We start from the raw sequence: 23,207 nt of genomic DNA, 5'->3' as shown, positions 1-23,207 counted from the left end.
GATGGTAGTTTTGTTTGCACAGACCTCGGGGCAGCGATTAGGTAGCCGCGCGCTGCTCGTTTAGCCAAGCACTGCATTGTACTGTCGGGGAGAGTTCGCAGAAAGCAACTGAAATATGCCTCAGACGACCAAGTTTTCAGTTTTTCACTAAAATTATCAATGATAATGCCAACAGAGTCGAAGGATATGCTGTCCCCAATAAAATGCAAGGTAATGGTATCCATGTGCTTAACTAATTAAGCACTACTCCATGAAAATGTATAGGGAATGGATGTATAGATCCACTTATTCTTAACCTCGGCACTAGCTGCAAGTGAGTGGTCAGCTTCACAACCTGGGCACTTCACTCCTGGAGAAAGACTCCCTGGTACCCATCGGACAGAAGGCTGGGTGAACCTCAGAACTGGTCTACACGACGCAGAGACGAGAAAAATTTTGCCCCTACCGGGACTCGAACTCCGACACCTCGGCCTTCAAGCCCTTAGCCAGAGGCTATACCAACTGCGCTTATGTTGTATCCAATATACAGTCTAAGCTCTCTCTTCATACAAGAATGATTCATATTTAGTAGTTTAATGATGTCATATCACGGGTTGTTTTCAAATTCTCCGTTTCTTACAGATCAGAAGGTTCATTACAGCGTTCACAGCAGTCTGCCACCGGACCCTATTCTAGGGAACACCAATCCAGCCAACATCTCAACATCCTATATATCTTTCACGATCACTTTCGGCAGCTTAAATCGTTTCATAGAACCCAATGCCCTGTATAACAATTCGTAATATGCAATTCCTTTTTATGATGACTAGTTTAGGTTTTTGGATAAATGAACGCATAATTTATAGTATGTTCAACCGTAAAATTACTCAACGAATTTCGGCTTAGATTAAATTTGATATTAGGGGGTCTATTCTTAAAAATGACAATGAATCTAATTTATCTCTATGCCAGTGGTTCTCAACCTTTCTTTTCTTTATATAAGATGAGGGCCTGGCATAATTGAAGCCAGAGCGCGTACCGGCCGCGGCCTGGCGGATGAGAAACACTGCTCTATGCCAGTTTAATATAACCGCACGTTTATGAAGTTCAAACCAAAATTTATTTTGTTAAAAAGCGGTTCAACTAAAACCTGATCTCTGGCATAAACTTACCCATAAACACAAGCTAATAAAGTCGAAGAACTTATTCAAAACATTATTTGATTAGGTTACTATTTAACAATATACATATAAAAGCAATATATATCTCAAATTTCGATTAGTATCAAGGACAGATTAGCATTAACACCAAACAGATATAGAAATTTACAGATAACGTATTTGAAAAGTGCAAGCTATTCCAAATTGGAGAACTTTCTACACTTCGTTAAGATAGTTCTCGGCATTTGCATGGCAACGGTTAATAATATTCCAGGCAGAATGGCTTAGGTCACGACCGCTTCCTTCCAGATCCTTTCTAGTTTATCATTCATCTGTCATCCTATCATCTGAATCAATAAGTCTCGACTATGAAGGCGTCGGTTAAATAATACAGAACCCATAGATGATCAGCCACCATTATCTAGAAGTCAACTATGCCGTTCTTGTATTGAATACTGAACTAGTCCCTTAACATTCAATGGTCCACACTTACCTCTATTGAAGGCGCCGTCTGACCCGGGGCACAGTGATTCGGTAGTGTCCTCGGTCGGATGTTGGTGAGGTCTTCATATATGACGCCATTTCCGTTAGAAACGTCACAGCGATTCTGTGGGGATGTTTTGCACGGCAGAAAGTTCTGCATTTTTCTCTTATGTCTGCAAACAAAAGAGAAGCAACCATCCATGACTTACTGAATTTCAGACATCAAGTCGCTTAAGGCAGAAACTCATCAAAATAATATTTAAGTAACCAATTTTTTTTAATTCGCTTAGTGGGGAGTGGAGTACAACTGGGTCCACTCGGCACGGCGGCCACTGGTTGGCCTATTGTACTTGCCCCGGGTGATTATGATGATGGAGAATTTGGTGGAATGAAGATTGGCAGGGGAAACCGAAGTACTCGGGGGAAAATCCACCCCAGCGCCACTCTGTCCACCAGAAATCCCACTTGACCAGACCCGGGCCGCCGCGGTGGGAAGCCAGCGACTAACCGCTTGAGCTTATGGCACGGCCCTAAGTAACCAATTCCTACCTCATAAAAACATATTACGTCTATGTTACAAATAAAGTTTGGTGGATGCTGCTAACGAAAATACTAGACGTTTATAAAAATAAATAAACTATGTGGGCAGTTCAAGCAGAGGGCTGACCATATGTATGGCAATCCATGTGCTTTAAAGGGCTAACGACCCCAGTACGGATAATTGTAAGATTCGGAGCTCAGGAAAGATATTTCATAATTTGAGCTTCATGTATTGGCTTTTAAACACACAACTGCAAAATCACTTTACTAACGCCGAAACGAATGACATTGACATGTTATTGCTACCTTTTAGGGCTTTTACTTAGACACAGAACCTTCTTGCTGGAACCAAACGTACAATAATTCACCGCAACGTTATGTCCACAGACAAAAGAATAAAATATTGTAGCATGTACTGACCCATTGCTACGAAACGACAGGGAAACAAACAATGAAAAAACGCCTGCTCCTAGGCAGAAGACTAGCAATAACTGAACTACAACAACGTGGAACGGTGTTGTATGTGCAGTCCGCGCCAAGGGGTTACAAAACGGGACAAGTTTAGAATTTAGACAGTTGTGGGATCTGTTGCCAGGATACGGCTAGGGAAGGCGGATTGAGAAGCTCAGCGCGTGCTCTAGTGATTTGTAAAGCGTGGAGACAAACGATCGCGATGAGCTTACTCGTAATTACAAGAGTGTAATAAATCCAATTACCAATAAAACCCCCATCTACAGTCACTCATACACGTGACAATATGCATTACATAACGATTATATAGAAGCCATACAAACTGAATTAAGATTTGAGTTCAATTCTGTATACAGAGGAGTGGATTTTCGATTATGCGTGAAGTAGGAAGTTTTATCAAAATGAAGCAGAAAGAGATGTAAAGAAGAAAGAGACAGAAGAGAAAAGAAAAAGAATACTGAAAGGAAACCACGGTTGAAATCTTTATGATACAATAACGTTCCCAGCTCTATGTTCCTGCAACAGAATATACCTTTAAATTACCATCTAGATACGAACTGTAAGAAACAAAAGAATTCGGACTGCCTTCAAAACCACAGCAACTCAACTGATGACAGGTGACACATTTTGCCACGGAGTTCCTATGTTATCAGAAGAATGTGCCCTGTGGAATTTGGTGGGCCTGCTTACAAGGAGCTGAATTTCAGGAATGTGACAGATGTAACCGATTTCCCACGTGTAGCTCCTTAACAGATGACATATAGACGACACTCATGAGGTTCAATCCAATTTTAGAGCGAGAGATATATACACAAAAGCAACGCAGTATTCTAAGCACTTAAAATGCTTGAATGTATTTTCATTCCAAACGATCAGTTGTTCCAGAACAAACCATTTGTCATAAACCCATGGCTATATTGCTGGGTCTGTGAAAGTAGACCACTCTTCCGTTTGATAGTCAAATAAGACAAGCAAATTTCTGCGCCCTCGTATCGTAGAAATTGAGAAATACTGTTGGTGTTGCCAGTAATAGTAACTGATCATGTAACTGACCGCCTCTTTGGTCTAGTGGTCAGAGTTCCCGCCTACAGATCCAGAGGTCCGGGTTCCATTCCCGGCGCTACCAGATTTTCTGAGAAGTAGTGGGTCTGGTACGGGGTCCAGTCAGTCTCGTGAGGATAACTGTGGAGCTATTTCAAGGACATAACGGCTGCGGTCTAAAAAACCTAAATTAATGGCCGTGGAGATTCGTTGCGCTGACCACGCAACACCCTCTATCCGCAAAAGTTGGAACTTCGTCGACAAGCGGCGCTCGCTCGGTCGGTATAGTTCGCTTGCGGACTACAGGCCACCATGTTTGTTTGATCATGTAACTTACATTTAAAATTTTTTCATTCTTTAGAATGTAAATGCGAAACATGTTTTCTATAATTTTATCCTGTACGAACTCGTACAGGATACGCACATCTTCTATTTATAAATCGGAACGTAAGAAAAGCTAGACATTGCTACACACCAAGAAAACAGTTTTTGGTATTTAATTGCTGTCTTTAAATTTCTGATTGCCATCTAAAAATATTCGCGGAATCGTCAAGCCTGACAGAACCCAAACTTAATTACGTGTTCTATGGAGCTGCAGGCTAATGTAATTTACTTTGAGTGAAGAGGAGGGTTGTTACGCTCCTTCTGACTGGAGCGTAGCGAGACGACGTCTGACGTTACCAGAAACTCGGTTACGCTGGAAAGAAAATGTTAAGAGAGTAGAATACCTCGCCACAATTTCGCATCAGTTAGCTAAATAAAAAGAATTCGAAACAGAATCTGCGATGTTGCTTCAATCTAACCAGGACCGATCGTACTAAAATACATTCCACTTTTCGAGGAAGTTCGTAATCTTGCCATTCAATTCTCTGAGCTTTGAAACGGGATGTATGGAGGGGCGGATTTTAAACCGTATGTTATCAGCGCTTATTTTATAAAATTTAAACACTTTTTCCTAAGCAACCACACGCTCTACCGTTACGAAATTTCGTATAGATGTATTTGCCTGCATTCGATTCAATCTCCAACCCAATCAGGGGCTCTTGAACCATGGGTAAAGCAACCTTGCCTCCACCTTGTGCGGAAGTAAAGAGCTGTATATCCGTAACTTACATATGTCATCACTAGCGCTGCTGTGACAAAGCTAGGATATTGATGCCCTAATATTCATATGCCGGTGTAAGGCATGGGTGTTTGATGTGTGTATGCGTTTATTCTGTTTGTTTTGTCCTGTGCTTAGGTAGACGCCTTGTGACGAGCTGATCACCCACCCAAGGAGTCCTACCGTCTGTAAAAATTATCATGAAATTGAGAAATCAGCCCTATGTTCCAAAGTGGGTGCGAGATCAAGAAAAATTCTTCATGCGTTGTTTGAATTATTCGTATATCCAAAACATACCCAGTTCGAATCTTGGACAAAGATTTATCCCAAGGTTTCAACAATTTCTTCTATGTAAAAACACTCAAAACAGACAATAGCCGCTACTAACTCATACTCCTACCTGCCTTATCTTCATGATGAACTTGTAATTTTGTAACCTTCCATAAAATAATATTATAAACGCAAGGGTGCTTTAAATTAATAATAACAGAAATTAATAGAAATGTCAGATTTGAGGTTCTCACAGTCCTGTCTTCTGGAATATATCAATGTGTAGTCTAAGTCAACTGAAATTTTGGAGGAACATTTACTGCCTGTTTTCATTCGTGTCTTACTCTTCAACACTGAAGACGGAGGCGACATACTCCTCCGAAACGTCTGGCTAATTTTCAACGGATTACATTGCGTTATAATCTCAGGATATGTATCTCTTAAGTGATATACAGTTTTCATGGCCGTCAAATAGAGCATTAAAGTGAAATTTATAATTATATGACTTATTTTCTTTAATTTGTTAGGTTTATTTCTTGTTATGATTTATTTGCTCATGTTGTTTTACGTTTCTGGTATTCAAAGACGTCTGACTGTGTTACTCTGTACAATTTTCCAATCTTCTAGCAACATTTTAACAGAACGTTGCCTTATGCATTGCACTGTCTGCAGGCAACACACAATACAATGACACTACAAAGTATTCAATCTCCTTGAGAAGCTGCCTCAGTGTCTGAAGTGTGCCATTTGTATCTGCAAAAGATTTCCCGTAATAGCCAACTGAAATCTCTAGGTATTCGGTGTTACAGACGAATTCTCTTCAATATTCAAAGTATCTTTATCTGTTGACAAAGACAAACTCCATGTGGACGATGTCCTATGAGAGATGCTGTACATCTGCGCTTCGCCCGCGCTGCTTAATGTTACTGCAAAGAAAGCAGCTGCAAATGTAAGAAGTTTCCAAGCTCCAGTGATAGACAAGCCGGTTTCTTCAATGCACATCTACAGTAATGAAACTGAGAAATCAATGCTCAGCTTTGCAGTTTCCTGGTTAGATACACTGATCGATGCTTTGGAGGGACTGACTCTTCAGACATAACATAATGCTTGAATATAGCAAGCAAACTAATTAAGGCGCTACCAACCTACCGAATCCATATTGTGATATAATGGCGGAAGGCCGGAGTGGTGGAGCTAGAGCAGACGTCCATTGCTAAATAACGGCTAGGTAAACATTCGTTCCCGCGGTAACAAAGGCATTCCCCTGATGACAAATCATCTACATGAATTTCCATGTCAAAATCAAAGTCACTTTGCGACTGACGGTCAGTCAGTAAGTCTTGGTGTCGAGCCCCATCTGGAGCTCATGATCAGATATTTATTACTGCTTGACCGTTACGGTCTTGTTTTTTGGGGCGGCCTCTCTAACGAGAGGACGGATCTCTCTTTTATATATGCTGCTGGCCCTTGCCAGCGCAGTCTTTCTCGGGTCTGAGTCCGTTGGGACTCTTGACCATGTTTCACTGTCTCAGTTTTGAGACTTCCCTTTTCGTCGCCTCCTACGACTCGCAGGGTCACGGTGGAGGTATTCGATCCCGCCTGCACATGGGTATTGAATTTCCATGGATACGAGCTAGCCGACTGACCGTCGGTCGTAACAGAAGACTTGACCTCAACTCCCAAGGATTCATTCGCCAGACAGACGTCGATCAAGTCAGTTCAACGTGTGAGCAGGAATTCTTCGTTCGTCATTCGTCACAGTGAAAGAGCAGACGCCCGGGGTCCAGTAAGGAATGGAGCGAATAGCAGATAGTCAGTGATTGTGAGCTGTCATAATTGGTTGTAATTGTAAAGCAGTGCCAATAAACCCAATCATCGAATCCAGAATCCATTATTACTAGTCACGTCAACCCCGCACACGTGACAATGAACTCTTCAGTAACTAACACTACCTACCAACCCATAAACATAGAGAAGCATTTAACAAACCAGCTTCAAATCTCCTACTAGGTATAAAAGTATGTAATTAACTAATTACGTTTTCGATATTAGAAACCAAATGCTCAATACAGCCAACACAGAAGCCATCAGGATCTGATTCTGAGCCACTTCGGTCCAATTAGCATAAAACTGAGCCTGTTCCTATAAACATCCATTTTAATGTTAAGCGTCTTCCTCCCACTCCACCTCTCAACATCTCTGTTCACCTTATAATTAGACATCTCGACCCCATGAGTTACGTATTTGTTTGCAGTATAAGAAGAAGCTACGGTGCTTGTTGCAGTTGCTCTTTCTTCAAGGCTGTATTATTAAGTTGTTTTTATGGGTGATTCATTTGAACTGTTGAGTGATGTTTACCTGCCATTTTGTTCTACATTGCCGACTAACATGCCCAATATTTAAGTAGCCTGAATACGTCATATGAACAGCAACAATTACACTCTTCCTCTTTATGTAATTTCCTCTAATACTTCATAAATCTAAAACCCTTTCTTACAATATTTTCTTGCCGCAACAATGAAACGCCTATTTATGCACTGAGAACACAGAAGTCATCCCCAATACAAGTATAAAATGTCGAATTTTGTAAACTAATTTCAACATATTAGGACATTAAGGGCTCTTATGAGATGGTCGCTATTTGCACAGGTCTGTTGAATAACTCTTAAAAACCTTGAGAAAGATAGTGGCAAGTTCTTATTGAATTCATCATAACTTGGTGTTTAAACGAAGACATATTAATTAATAACGTCAATAAATACAACGAATACCGCGCTAAAACTTCCCGCGTTTGACTAACAAAATTAAACTGTGAGAATGGATGGATGGGAAATTCAGTAGCTCTGCATTTATTAACAGTTGCATAGCACCAGTTTGCTTGTATCCATTAAAAACTCGTTCACACTGTACAGAAATTAATTACTCAGAATCGAATTAAAGCCAGTTACGGCTCCATTTTAAGTGCGACGCAAAAGTTCGTATTATTCCATGACCCGTTTAGGGAAAAAAGTGAACTTTTACATTAGGGGCAGGATTTGAATTTCTCTGCCACCTTAAAAATCGTAATTTAATTTCGAAACTATGAGACAGCTATGTTGTAATTTACTTCCTTCTTTTTTATTCATTTTCACTTATTATAACCAATAAAATGGTACATTGTTATGTTCCTTGCAATGCATGCCAAAGCAAACACTAGAAACTTCAACATTTGCGTGCCACAACTATGGACATATTGTATCAAACTACATTTTTACGGTTCTCCATTGTTTAAATTGCTGCATGAAAATTTGGGGAAGTTTCGAAACGTCACACTGCAATAACCTGGTAAAACATAAATTTTTAAAGATAACAAAATAGGTAAATCAATATTTTCAAAAATTAGACTCATATAAATTCTGGACGCTGCTCGAAGTAAGAAAATCTTAAAAATATTAAGAAAATGTGACGTTTGTGACATGCCAGTAATTTCAGAGAAGATAAATTCAAGGTAATAAAAAGCGGCAACACCACAGACTTATATTCGGGGGGTGCTCAGTTCGAATATAGCAGAGCTACAGATTATCCCGACTTACACTTTCGTGTATTTCCCCAGCCGCTCCAACTAATATACTTTGACAACTGCTATGCTACGAATGAGATATATCGACATTTATTCTCTGTAAATGCTTAGTGTAGCCGGTCACGGTAGCCGAGCGGTCTAAGGCATGTACTGTCTTCGCTCGCTCGGAAGCCGGGATCGTGGGTTCGAATCCCACTCAGGGCATGGATGTTTGTGTGCGTTTATCTGTTTTTGTCTACAGGTAGAGGCCTTGCGACGAGCTGATCACTCGCCCAAGGAGTCCTACCGAATGTGTAAGATCTAGAAAAGCCGAAGTGAACGGAGTTCATGGAGGTAGGCCTAGGCCCACTGGGGCCGTAGTGCCAAGGAAAAAAAAATGCTTAGTGTGTATGACGTCTTTAATGAATAAAAACCTGTCGTCTCATCTGTTAACAGTATCAACTACGTGTAACTGCCTGTACAATCCTGCAAATATAATCCATAATTTTCCATAAAAATACAAAAAAAAAAAGGGATAATGTATTTGTCCTGAAGTTATCAACACAGGATGAGTCATTCCAAGTCATTACCAGCATTCATGAACATCTTCTCATATTATTCGACACTACTGCGTCATTTAATTATCTTTCCTTCCATCTGCCCATCACAGACTATAACGTAAAATTCATGACAGCTGCTGACGTGTGTCCCCGACACAGCGACGCTGCAGCGCCAACAGCCGTAGACGCCATGTCTATCAAACTGTGTCATTCCAGGAACTCGCCGACGCATAAGATCGCGTTACGTAAACCGTTATTATGAAATAATGAACCAAACCTGGGCCTCTAGAGACAGAATTAACTGGAAGCTGAAACATTTAGCGGTTCCTCTTACTTCATAGCACAGTTCTGGTTTACCAAAGGGCTACTCATATTGCCAGCCAAATAAAATTTGGGTTCTCAAAAGAACAATGAACGTTTCTTGTGTTCTACAAATTGGAGAGCTATGTTGCCCGGAATACGCTCTTTGTGATGTCACATACCTCTTCGACATATATATTAATTTTACATGGAAATCTGACGTTGTAAAACTAACCGCACTGTCAGATAACATCACTCACTCATGGAGATTTACCCTTCTTGAGAAGCCGCCAATTGTGCAGCTACTCAAGAATTTCCCAGCATTTTAAGGAGCCCGAAGGCTCATTACCGTGCCCACAAGAGCCACCCACTGGTTCCTATCCTGAGCCAGATCAACTCAATTCATACTATCCCATCCTATCTCTCTAAGATCCATTTTAATACTGTCCACCCACCTACGTCTTGGTCTTACCAGTAGTCGCTTTCCTTCCGAATTTCCCACCAATATCCTATATGTATTCCTCTTCTCCCCCATTCATGCCGAGGCTTCTTGCAAATTAAATAACATAAGAGTATTAACTAATCGAAGAATGAAATAAAATGCTACACTGACATTGGACTTTGTCTGTACACGTATTCTGCATATGCTAAGCATCCAGCTTTCATGTCTGTGTTTCGCTGGAAAAAATAAAAGCCTCGAGTAATGAAGGCAAAAAGAGACAAAAAAAAAATGAAGTGCATCTTTCGAGAATCAAATTTCAACACTCAATCCCCATTTGCAAACGACGGGGCAATTATTTTCGTGCCCTGATACCTCTGAATGCACTGCAATGTAATATCGGTTCATTATTAAGCAGCAGTGGTAGTTCATTAGACATCCTCTTCCCTTCTGTCCCAAACCCTTAATTAAAAATACGCAAATGGATAAGCTCACCAAGAAGTAACCAATATCCAGGTGGAGAGGGTGGTACAAGGAAGTGATCTAATGATGCTGGTCAGTAAAGAGACATGACTAATCAAAACAGCCAGTTTTAAATTGTATTTGTTTTCAATGAATAAAACGTTAATAATATCGCACACACAACCCAGTTATAAATCACTCCTAAATTACACTGCCGGAAGTGCATATGAGATAATGTTATACGTGTAGCACAAATCGTAAGGCATGATGATGTCACTCAGTAACTGGCCGTCCTCTGGTTACTGTTGTTGGCTCATCTTACGGTTGACAAAGAATACAACTAAGCTATATAATTATGTTAAAGATTCAAATTATTCAGACCGATGTGGTTTATTCGCTCTATATTTCCTAACACTTTAATATTGGAACAGGATATTATTTACACCTGGTCGTGTGTGTTATAGATGTTATCATTGGCAAAAAAGGTTGAGTAGTCCCTGTGCTTAACTACTTAAGTACTATGCCATGAAGGCGAATTGAGGACTGGATGTATAGATCAACATTTTCTTGTACTTTTCATGTAGTTATACTGACATAGTTTGTCCAGTGACTGACTTTCCAATGGATCTAACAGAGTAGGTGTCTCATACCCCTCACCTGAAGACGGAAACCGATCCAGTTTCGGAAATGCTGTGTTCTTTTGTGTTTTAAGAATACCGGACGATGGATAAAGTCCAAAAATCTAATACTCCAGAGTGAAGAATATAAGAAGTTCAATGTAATTCGATTTCACGAATTGTTCTACAGGGTCTAAATATGTTACGTTTGTAGTATTACAACTCCCAAAGACCGAAAATCCACAATGCCTCATAACCCTCTCACAATCTAAGGTGACGCTAGCTAATGCCTTGGCGAGTGGATCTGCTGACCCAGGACACATCACCTTCGCATGACGTGTCCGACAGGATCACAGCGTCATCGCTCTGCGCACTGCCAATGTGATTTACTTATCGTGTGAATGGTCCATATGGTCGTGTTCCACGGCTGCATAAGCACGAATATGGACTTGTGAAACGTTCGGTATGTGAACTCCAGATGGCGCATACAACTGTAACTTAGAGTTTCTGAAAATGTCCTGTACTTTCACTTAGTGGCAGAAGGCTCCGCATCCTGTTTCCCTTTTCGAATGAGATGGAAAGGGAGAGGGTTTTTTTTCAAAAGAGAAAGGCTACCAGAAAGAGATGATATATGAAGGATTAAACAAGGAATGGAAGAGGAAGGAAGGAAAAAGCAATAACGGACGGATTAAAAGGATATAGGACATAAGAAAAGAAAGGAACGGAGTAAGTCAAGAAAAATATGAAAAAGATATAAAAATTAAAGAAATAGAGTAAGAAAGAATATATTTAACAAACAGCAAATAAAAAGAAACAGAACAGCAACTAAATAAACAAGTAAAGAAAACAGAACGGAGAAAGGAAATTTATAACAGATGAAAAATCGAATAGAAAAGATATTAGAAACGAAAGAAAAGACGCAAACATTAGAGGAGAGCGAATTTATAAGCAGAAAAGTGGCAGGACCTGATCTTCACTGTTTTAGCTGGTACGAGAGACTTTGTTTAGGAGGTGTTCGAACCACAATTCTGTAGCGACACTTACTAACTGCTGAATTAACTTGTTGGAACTTCCTACAATGGCACTTCCCACTTCACTGTTGCGCAGAACGTTACATGTGAACTTACATGTGTTCCTAGCTCTAGTATGACACTAAGGTGTCACCTGTCAATTGATATGTCACTGTTATCGAAACACACTGTACTGGGCTTCCCCGTGAAGCGGTTACGTGGCGCCTCAGCGCGCTGTTTTTACGAGTTCCTCTCACTTCGGCGCGCTTCGAATCGAATTTAGGCAAATTGAAATAGGAGTACAGCAAGGATTCCTGTTATCCTCTTTCTACCATGACTGCTTTCTCTTTGCAACAGTAGATGTAAAACAGGATTTGCAACTTGTCATATAATTTGATGTTCTGTTTGTAGTAGTGAGCCTCAAACACGATTTAAAAATCGTCATATGTTTTATTGTTGCCTGAAACAGTGGCCCTCAAACATGATTTACAACTTATCACATAGCTTCACGTTCTATTTGCAGCACTAGGCCTAAAATAGGATTTACAGCTCAGCACATACATCCATGTACTGTTGGAAACAGTGGGCCTAAAATAGGATTTACAGCTCATCACATATATCCATGTACTGCTGAAAACAGTGGGCCTAAAATAAGATTTACAGCTCGTCACATATACCCATGTACTGTTGGAAACAGTGGGCCCAAAATAGGATTTACAGCTCGTCACATAATTTCCCGTTAAGCTTGCAACAGTAGGCCTAAAACAGAATTTACATCTCCTCACACAACTTATGTTCTATGTAAGATCTGAGATTTTCACGGCGGTAACTATGAAGAAATCAGTCTTCTGGGATGTGGCACCGCGTAGATGTGGTGTTAACCGACGTCTCGGAGAAAGGTATCGCCTCCATCTTCAGGGTAGAAGGAAAAATAAGAAAATCCGCAAGCGACGAGACCGTGAGAACCGATCTTATTTTTCCTTCTACCCTAAAGATGGAGGCGATACGTTCCTCCGAAACGTCGGTTAACACCACATCTACACGGTGCCACATCCCAGAAGACTGCTTTCTTCAACTTATGTTCTGTTTGCAGTAGTAGGCCTAAAACAGGATTTACAACTAATCACACAATTTGAAGTTCTTTCTGCAGCAATAGGTCTCAAACACAATTTACAAATCGTCGCATATTTTCATGTTCAGGGCAGTAATTGTAACAAATCATTGTAGTTTCCACGGAAATATATTAACGGTTCTATAACCCCAATGCCCGGGTTTTACAATCACTATTTATATCCGCTTTAAACATTCGCTGTTCTTGGAATGGCTGAGTTTACAAGTATCCATTTTGTATTTCGACTGGCTGTAGTTCAAAATTCCGTAATCAAACCTAACACGAAGGTATAACTATACCCGCAAAAAGTTAATAAAAACCCTAGGGACTTTAAGATATTAATGTTTCGTTATGCAAAGAGCAAAGAAAGTATTATAACCCCACCCCACCACCGATATAGGGCACTGATGGAAGTGCAAGCTTCTGAATCCCTACTGACCTCAACAAAATGCGTGCAGAAACGGTATATGTAACACATTGACGTAAGCGCCTTTGTAGGAGAGTGAAATTGTATGACGGCGTCAAGTTCTTTACACAATCATAACTTTAAAGTTTTACAGACCTATGCAGGCCTTATAAAATTATTAAGATTTTAACGTGCACTGGGGAATAAGCAGCTCTTACCTATATCATGGTCGTGTATTGGTTTATTTCACATTTATTTGCCAAGAAAATTTATTATTAATGTATTTTACGTCATATTATGACATCCTATGAATCATTCAGGGTCAGACATTGTCTCTATGGCTTATTCATTCACTCATCAGTAATCTGTCAAGACGACAGGTCCACAGTCTCTTCCAAAACAGTTCCTCCACTTAATGCGATCTAGAGCTTTCTCCTTCAAATGAGAATATCCTCCTCTGTCCCCAAGGTCATCCAGCATCTTCTTACGTCTTCTGGTCACTTCTATCCTCCCCTCTATCTTTCCTTCAATAACTTCTTTTAGAAGGCAGTTACTGCGTAAGATATGACCAATCCAATTAGCCTTCCGTTTTCTTACTTCGTGTAGGATATTCCTCTGCTCACTGACTCTAAATAACACGTCTTCATTTCTCAGCCATTAGTTTTCATTTTACTACTCCAACCACTACCCATAACCAACATAACTGTCAACATAATCATAGTGTAAAAGCGATGAAACCAGTTCATATGAGAAGTTCTTTCTCTCCTGGAGAACCGACCGGGTTCCAATGCATGTCAGTGAACTTTCGGCCTCCGAAAATGCTGCGAGTTTCCAGGCAAAGGTGGACTTTCTTCCATGAAGTCAGTATTATCAGTATCATCAACGCTATCCCCATTCCACCATCACCGAGACAAAATATGTTATTCAGTTCGGACTACCAAATTCCCGACGTCAACAACCTAGCGCTTGAGATGGAGATGACAGGGCCGGTGTGGGAAAAAGCTAAGCGTCTTGAGAAATCACCTGAGAACTACAAACACAAAAGGTTCATTTAAACAAGGGTGACATGCCATTATTCAAGAAGACAGGAGCTGTGTCCACATTCTCGTACCCCGAAAAAAAAAACATTCCCCAGGTAAAAAAAAATCATATTTATACTGGACCATTTTTTGTTTCATCTGTTATGTCAGAATGTAAAATGCATCAAACATCTTCACAGACCGTCTCTCGTGATGCACTCTCAGTTAAGAGACAACGAAGATCTCGTATTGCTTTTCATGTACACGGAAACATAATTCAAAGGAAAGGCATGTCCTAATAATAACTTAACATTACAGTGTAACTGAGGATGAACTCATGAACAGTGATTTCGTCAGACAGATTTTATTATAAAGTGCTTGTAGTTAAGATTACAGAGATGGGCGTTTAATGACCCATATATTGCGACCTTCGTCTGTATATTGGGAACTAGGATTTAAAGNGGGGGGGGGGGAATATGTAGAGAGTTCAGTCAGACACTTCAGTATAACCCAATACGAAATACCGTCAACCTAACGCTTCAGTTCACAACCAGTTTGGTTCCTATGACAGTATAAAGTAAAGTAAATTTGTTCCTCTGCTTAATTTACTAATCAATACGCTATGAATATGCATGAGGAAGTGGAGATTTAGCTCCACCATTCTCGACCTCGGCATTAGATGGAGATGAATGGTCAGGATCACGACCTGGCCGCTTTAACCCCTCGGTACCCATTGGATAGGAGGCTGGATGGTCCCCAAGAGACGGTTTGGACACTGTGGGAAAGAGAAAAATGTACTGACCCTGCCGGGAATCTAACCCGGGTCGTCCAGCCCATAGCCCGTTGTTGTACTGACTGAGATATCTCGGCTCTTTCCCATAGTAGTGTTGAGGTATTCGGTAAATAACTCCTGCGAAAGCTAAGATAAATTGTACAGCCATTTTTGTATGTTTAGCTTAAGCATCTTCATCAACACATTCAAACTTAATCCCTGCTTATCTAACGTTCACACAAAAGAAGAATTTAAATCTCCGATAAAATTGGTTCTCTTCGAAATTCAATTTTTCATGCACAGGAATCACCGTTCCGGGAAAAAAGTGGAAGAACACCGTGAAAGGTTTCGCCACATCTCAGACAGAACCTTTTAATCCGTGGCAACCACAGAACTTCTGAAGCGAGAAGACGTAAAATTCGACGATTCCTCTAACACCGGCACGGATGAGGTTTCTTTATGAAAAAGCACGATTTTATAGCACAATGTTTATTTTTATTACAAATCCAATTCTTTATGGGGAATTCGTTTTGTTTTGTGTTCTTTATATTCTTTGTACCCACTCCTTTTCGTTTCTCTTAAACTGAAAACTCATCTGCAAGGCAATGAGCGTAAATATTCAGAATAACTTTGGTCGTAATAATTACGGCATTCGTTATACTAATTTTGTTCAATTGTTGTTAATTATTCTGCAAACAATGGGATGTAATCAACGGAGTAGGGAGGAATCTTCGAAAAACGAAATATTTTAAAATAAGACGACTAAAGAAGTCTCAATTAATCGCCTACATTAAAGAAGTCTAAAGTCTAGTAAATAGTTAATAAGTTTAAAGTTGATTAAACTGTTCTTGTTTATTGCCTTCAAAGCATTAAATAAGTTAAATAATTAAAACTTAAACTAACTTACCCTAAATTATGGTAATTACATAACAGCATATTGCGTCTTCCGTAAGAAGATCAATTGTTTAATGTTACTTAGGGAAATAATCGTTCTTGAGATTAGTGAGTTTTTGGACCTAGCCTATTATCCGAAATTCTAAGGAACAAAACGTTTCGGAAACTGGATCTGCTTCCGTCCTCTAGGTGAAAGGGAAGGAGACACCTAATACAATAATGACTAGCTCTCTCTAATAGATCCAACATACCAGATGCCGCCGACCCTTTCATGTAGGGACGGAAACATCCCAGGTTTTCGAGATATTGTATTTTTAGATAACTGGACGACGGACAAATTCAGCAAACCCACTAATACCGAGTGTTATGCATCATAGTCAGAACCCTTTAGAATTATAAGTCGTTAATTATTCTCATAATCATAAAAACCACACAAAGATTGCATGAGGGCAGAACGTAAAGTTCTTTTAATTTAAAAGTGGAACACAGTAAACACTGGGATTCCATTGTGATAAATATAGCTATTACACATTCTAATATCACGAACCGGGATGGTGCAGTCGGTAGAGCGACTGGCTACGTGCTGAACAGCCGAGGGGTCGGAGTTCAAGTTCCGGTAGGATCAAGAATTTTCTTTTCTCTACGTCGTCCAGACCGGCTCTGAGGTCCACCCAACCTCCTATCCAATGGGTACCGGGGGCTCTTTCCTTGGGGGTAAAGCGGCAGGGGAGTGAAGCTGACCGCTCACCTCCACCTAGTACCGATGTTAAGAAAATCTATACATCCACTCCCCCATACGCTGTCATGGCATAGTGCTTAGTTAGTTAAGCACAGGGACAACTTTACATTTTCTTTACCTTACGCGCTTTGATGTCATAGTGAAAAGGAAAACAAGCATAGCCCATGCGAAGTGCGGGCACTTGGGTTTGTAATTCATAAATCCTTTAAGTATTCTTGATGCTTAAATTCTCTTCACATTGTCTACCCGTTCGGAATATACGTCACTGAAGTCGAGACAGGTCTTAAAAGAAGATACAAACTGATACATCGCATTAGGAACTCGCTTAAATTCGAGGTTTAGAGCCTCAATAAATTGTTGTGACGTATAACCACGCTTCTATAAATTAACAAGTTCTGGAAGTGTTTCTTACGTGAGCCATCCAAGAACCAAACTTCCTCAGTGTTTAGAGAGAGAAACACTTCTTGAAGTTTCCTTCCATTAAATGTAGGCCAAGCCGAGCGATGAATGCACTGCACCTATTGTCTGATTAGATCTAATTTAATTTCGGCATCCTTCTTTTTAAGAGCGATGTAATAGCAATGACAGCAACCTTTGAATATCCTTACGAAACAGTGCAACCGTTGGTACCAAGCGAAAATCTGTTAACACTCCAATGAATTTTCTTATTTTTAGTACGCGGTTCCGGCAGAGATAAATACATCACTTCTTTCGACTGGTTTAATGTGATATTTAAATGGAATTCCGAAAGATGGCGCAGTAAAGAGCTGCAAGTATGGAACTGAGTCTTATCTGAAGACTTTTTTATTTCTAGTGGGGTGGGACTAAGTCCCTTGTACTGCGGCCACTTCTGGCCTATTGTACCAGCCCCAGATGATAGGTGAGGGTGATTGTGGAGCAATTGGTGGAATGAAGATTGGCAGGGGAAACCGAAGTACTCGGAGAAAACCTGCCCCAGCGCCACTTTGTCCACCATAAATCCCACTTGACGAGACCCGGGATTGAACCCGGGCCGCCGCGGTTGGAAGCCAGCGACTAACCGCTTGAGCTATGGCGCGGTCCTTATCTGAAGAAAATAATATAATATATATCCACACCGCACGTTGCCAATATGGAATGTTTCAAGATCAGTGATATATATCAAAAGGCAAGACGTACTTATACATAAATATGTTACAGATATGTTCCGTGTCACAATTCTGAATGATGTTACATAAAATTTCCGCGAAAACTGGTATCATCATGTATAATGACTTCTACATAGACAGCAAAATAAGATGTGATTTACCGCAGTGATTTTCTTCACTGGTTCCTCGTATAAGGAAAGCGGTTCAAAAGACCTTTAATAAGCAGTCATTCGCTTCTCACTGAATTATTGGGTGTAACAAAAAAAAACATATATCACAGTGACGAAATGAAGAAACAGGAAACCAGGGAACCTGAAATTCTATTATCATGTTTACAATAATCCGACATTGTAATTTAGCTGTGCACACATTTACCTGCTTTGTAATAATCTTGTTAATATACATAAACCTGTTCTCAGATTTTACATGAAATTCTCAGCATCACGTAGTTAAAATCTCACTCTCATAGTGGAGACACCGTGCTCCGTCGTGCCATTCTACACAACACACAAAACCCTCAGAGCGTCGCGTGCATAAAAGTTTGAACACTACTCCGCCATCATGTAACTACTATTGCCATTAGCTCAGAAATAAAACAGTACACGGTTAAACAAAGAGAAGTCGTTAAACAAACCTCGCGACAACCCTCAAACTTGCTCCCTCTTTGCTGAAGACGCTTGACAGAGTAAAGTGGGGTTAGAATTTGCACGACGAAGTTACAAAGCTGTAGGAGACGGAAGATAAATGAAGCTCAAGTTTGTTTACATTATGCCCAGAACCAACGTCACTTAGGCTTGCACTGATTAGCACACTCCGACAAACTAATTCGTAGAATGAGGATCTCCTAGGCATTTGTTCAACAATTGTCGATTTGTCAGAACCATTCTCTCTTGTGACATATCCTATTTCATCGTATGCAAAAATGTGAGAGTTTTTTCTTTTGGCGCTACAGCCCCAAGTTGGGCCTTGGCCTGCCTCCATGAAACTCTCCGTTTCACTTCGGTTTACTATATCTTAGAGATTTGGTAGGACTCCTTGGGCGGGTGATCAGCTCGTCGCAAGGCCTCTACCTGTACACAAACACAGAAAAAAGCGCACACACAAACACTAAACATCCATGCCCTGAGTAGGATTCGAACCCACGATCCCGGCTTCCGAGCGACCGAAGACAGCGCATGCCTTAGACTGCTCGGCTACCGTGACCGGCCAAATGTGAGAATACGGAGCCATAAATTCATTTTAGCACTTGCGAACCATTTCTACGATTGATAAAATAGTATACACGACTTGCACACAAGCTGGCAACTGTTCATTTCCCATGAACACTAATGTAAATTCAAAACGCTGTGTAGCCGGGGAGTACCAGGCCCATAGCACAGTTCGCTTTACATGTCAATTTACAGGCCTCCTCCCCCAGTCATCATAATGATCATTATCATCATTGGGATAAAAAATTCGTATAACAGGTGCATCCATCTAAAATATTAATTCCTACATTTTACGTAGCAGGCGGCCAGAGTTCAAACTGTTCCCAAACTATAACCTGCTGTGGGTCATAAGCCACAAAGAAAGATATAGTGTACTATGTAATTGAAGAAAAATATTATAATTGCAACATTTCCAACCTTCTCCCCCATTAAGAAGTTATTCTGTAGTTTTAATAACTGAGAAGGAAACTACAGCAAGTATAACCTTTATGATATTTTTTCTTTGGCACTACAGCCCCAGTGGGCCTAGGCCTACCTCCATGAACTTCTCCGTTCACTTCGGTTTTTCTAGCTCTTACACATTCGGTAGGACTCCTTGGGCGGGTGATCAGCTCGTCGCAAGGCCTCTACCTGTACACAAACACAGATAAATGCACACACACAAACTAAACATCCATTCCCTGAGTGGGATTCGAACCCACGATCCCGGTTTCCAAGCGAGCGAAGACAGCACATGCCTTAGGCCGCTCGGCTACCGTGACCGGCTATGATGATATTAAACTATTTAAATCGTACAGGTCACTCTATGTACAACCTGTTTAAACATTAAAACACTGTGCATTTTACCCACAGTGTACATGGTACGTTGCGTCACAGTTCAGTAATGGTATGTGAGAATCTTGCAGCACCTGTATATGACCCGTTTGAGGTCGAAACATGTAGTGCGCGCTATATGAATAAATAATAAAGTATTGTTGCGTTCACGGTAAAAAATGTTTCGGTTCATTATTTGGTATGATTTTCAGAACAAGGAACTTTTAATAGCATTAACTGTTCTGTTAACAAAAATACGGTGCTATTTTTGTGTGTCTGGAACTGAGTTTTTAAACAAAATTTAGATTAACTTCAAGCTTCAGTGGGCTAAGAGATTAATATATTTATGAATTCAGGTATAAATAAACAAGATTCGAACCAAGATCACTCTATAGCGATAAGACGACTTTGACCAGATAAACAGCCACTTATACTGAAAAGAAGAAACACTTAAAATCGTTCCAAGCGGTATTAAGATATCAGCTATTTCGATTTGGTTTAAAGTACCATTAAATGAGTTTCTTCAAGCCTTTCTGACATGAAAGAACATTGTGTTACGTTGAATTCTTTATCCGTGACAGAAGGCATAAGATATTCAGGGTAGGGGTGCCCGAAGGACCGTACTTCATATAGATGTTTAACACAAGCGGTGATTAACAGATGACAAATAGAGACATTGGTTCGAACACGGTTTACATCACTGCTACACACCGGATGTGCTGTATAGGTTGAACAAAGATAACTGGTCGTGGAATTGTGGGTCTCCATATACGAAGAGCGAAGTTGATGTTCGACGCGGTGACACGACGCATTCAGACTTATTCGTATCATGGCACGCGATTACGTCATATCTTAGTCGATGGTATACAGGGTTATTACAGAAACGTACATTTCAAGACTTATCACAAACGTATGTATCTCTATTGGAATAAATTCTTTCTCTTTACTGCGAAATACTTTGGAGAATAAAACTAACGTGGGTCTTAAGCAGGCAAGAGTGCAAGAGTAGGTGAATGGATTCAACTGGTTCAACATATTATCCTAGGGCCGGTTCTTTTGAACACGGCAATGAAACTTCAGATTCCATAAAAGACGAGAAATATATTGACTAGCTGAGCAATTATAAGCTTCTCAAACAGGATTATGCTGCATTGCGTTAGTTACTGTATACATCTGAGCTTACAGCAAGTCCGAAACGATGACACCCAACGATTTATCATCAAAGCACGCAAACAAATTCCAACAGCTGACTGTACCTTAGCTACAGCTACACTCAGCCAATGAACAACAATGGATCCCAACAAATGTTCGCTACATTATGTACTGACGATGATATAAATTCAGGGATTATGTAGAACCTAGAAACACGGGGAATCGGGAGTTGTTGGTACCGGCCTCCACGGCCAGTTTCTGGTTTAGCAGAGTCCTCTGTGGGGAACACAATGATTCTTACAATTTCTGTTCTGTTTCACCTAACCTGTCAAGAATCCCGTTGTCCGTCCAATCTTATTCACTTAAAATTTTCATAAAGTTCAACGTAAAAACGACTATACTGTATATGCATATTACATCTGTCACCTGAGATATTTTCAACTCGAAAATGCACATATACACCAAGCTAGGAGAAATTACCTCTACAATTTCTGAAATCTGTAAAATATTCAGGCAAGGTAACATATCAGGACTTTCAGATGGTAAATTATATCCGTCAGAGTTTCGAATCAAAACGTGGACATGCAGTTGCAATGTTTTTCCACCAGGGGACAATACAGTCAAGAAAATGGTGGCACTTCAAAAAAGAAAAGAAGTACGATCCGTGGTTTAAGGAAACGAAATGCGCGCAAAGAGTGCAAGGGGACTATCGGATGGAATTTGGAGTGGGTCCACCTTCTAAGTAATCCACTTTATGCATTTTTCAAACAGTTCTGTGCCACAGTGTGTTTGTATAAATGTAAAGTCCTCATTGCTTCAGAATGTACATAGACGGAACTGGAAGACTAACTGGATATGTGGAGAGTTATTAATAGTACACGTCCTGAACACATCTAAGTGGTGAGGTAAACTCTGACCACTGATAGTTTAGTATCTGAATGTTCCTCGATCGCTTCGAAAAAATTCCTGAAATTTTAAGGATCATTTACGCTCGCTATATACATTCTAACTTGAAACCAAGACCTTCTTCTTTACTTTGTAACTAGGATGATTAATCATTATAAAAATGTGAATTGAATTAACAAGTATACAGCATCATGTCAAAAAAAAAATAGTTATAATAAAAATCGTCAATCACAAAAAATTATTTTAGCGCACCTAAAGTCTGGCCAAGTGGTTCGCATGTTCTTAAATATACAGCATATTCTAATGTTCAGCCCTGAACCCTTCACAATACGATCTTTGTTTGCAGGTTAAGTTCAAAAATTAGCAACTGTCCTTCGACAATGCCAAAAAACAATATTTGTCATAATGTTAACGTGTGGGTAATAGGCTATGTACACAGCACATAACAAAGATAGAATTATTTTCAAGAAACTTTAACTGATGTAATTATTCGTAAGCAATATAAATATACAAAATACTAAATATTTCGAGTATCTGACCAATCAACGAACTCGGGCAGCGCCACAGCTCAAGCGGTTAGTAGCTGGCTTCCCACCGCGGCGGCCCGGGTTCGATCCCGGGTCTGGTCAAGTGGGATTTGTGGTGGACAAAGTGGCGCTGGGCAGGTTTTCTCCGAGTACTTCGGTTTCCCTTGCCAATCTTCATTCCACCAATTGCTCCACAATCACCCTCACCTATCATCTGGGGCTGGTACAATAGGCCAGAAGTGGCCGCAGTACAAGGGACTTAGTCCCACCCCACTAGCAATAAAGAAAATCAACGAAATCCAAGGTGTGTGAATCTCTGGAAATATTCCAAATTCGATTAAATGCGACGGAAGTTCGGGGACGAAAACCAGCTCTCGGAGGCTGTGGCACACTCCCGGAGAGGCGGAACCGGACAAATGGGATGTCAGTCGCCCGTTCTGATTCGACAAGTTTCTATCAAAACATGAAGGAAAGTTAAGGAGCATTGACAATGTTAATATGATTTGAATATTAACCAGACACGTTACTGGCGAGCTAACCTACTGTCAGCAAACTTTCAGC

The 23,207-nt window shown here is 40.3% G+C and overlaps 1 protein-coding gene across 1 annotated transcript in view; it reads right to left on the bottom strand.

Annotated features, from left to right (window-relative positions):
- The window catches only part of LOC111868698, a 161,999-nt gene that overhangs the window by 18,809 nt on the left and 119,983 nt on the right, over window positions 1-23,207 (bottom strand). The window contains exon 4 of the mRNA XM_033753138.1: window positions 1,633-1,795. Coding sequence (XP_033609029.1) covers window positions 1,633-1,795 — 163 coding nt within the window. The remainder of the gene's footprint in view (window positions 1-1,632; window positions 1,796-23,207) is intronic.

Source organism: Cryptotermes secundus, unplaced genomic scaffold (assembly GCF_002891405.2).
Source record: "Cryptotermes secundus unplaced genomic scaffold, Csec_1.0 scaffold1184, whole genome shotgun sequence".
Taxonomy (NCBI): domain Eukaryota; kingdom Metazoa; phylum Arthropoda; class Insecta; order Blattodea; family Kalotermitidae; genus Cryptotermes; species Cryptotermes secundus.
Note: the sequence above shows the minus strand (reverse complement) of the source record. Positions and strands in the feature narration are given on the sequence as shown.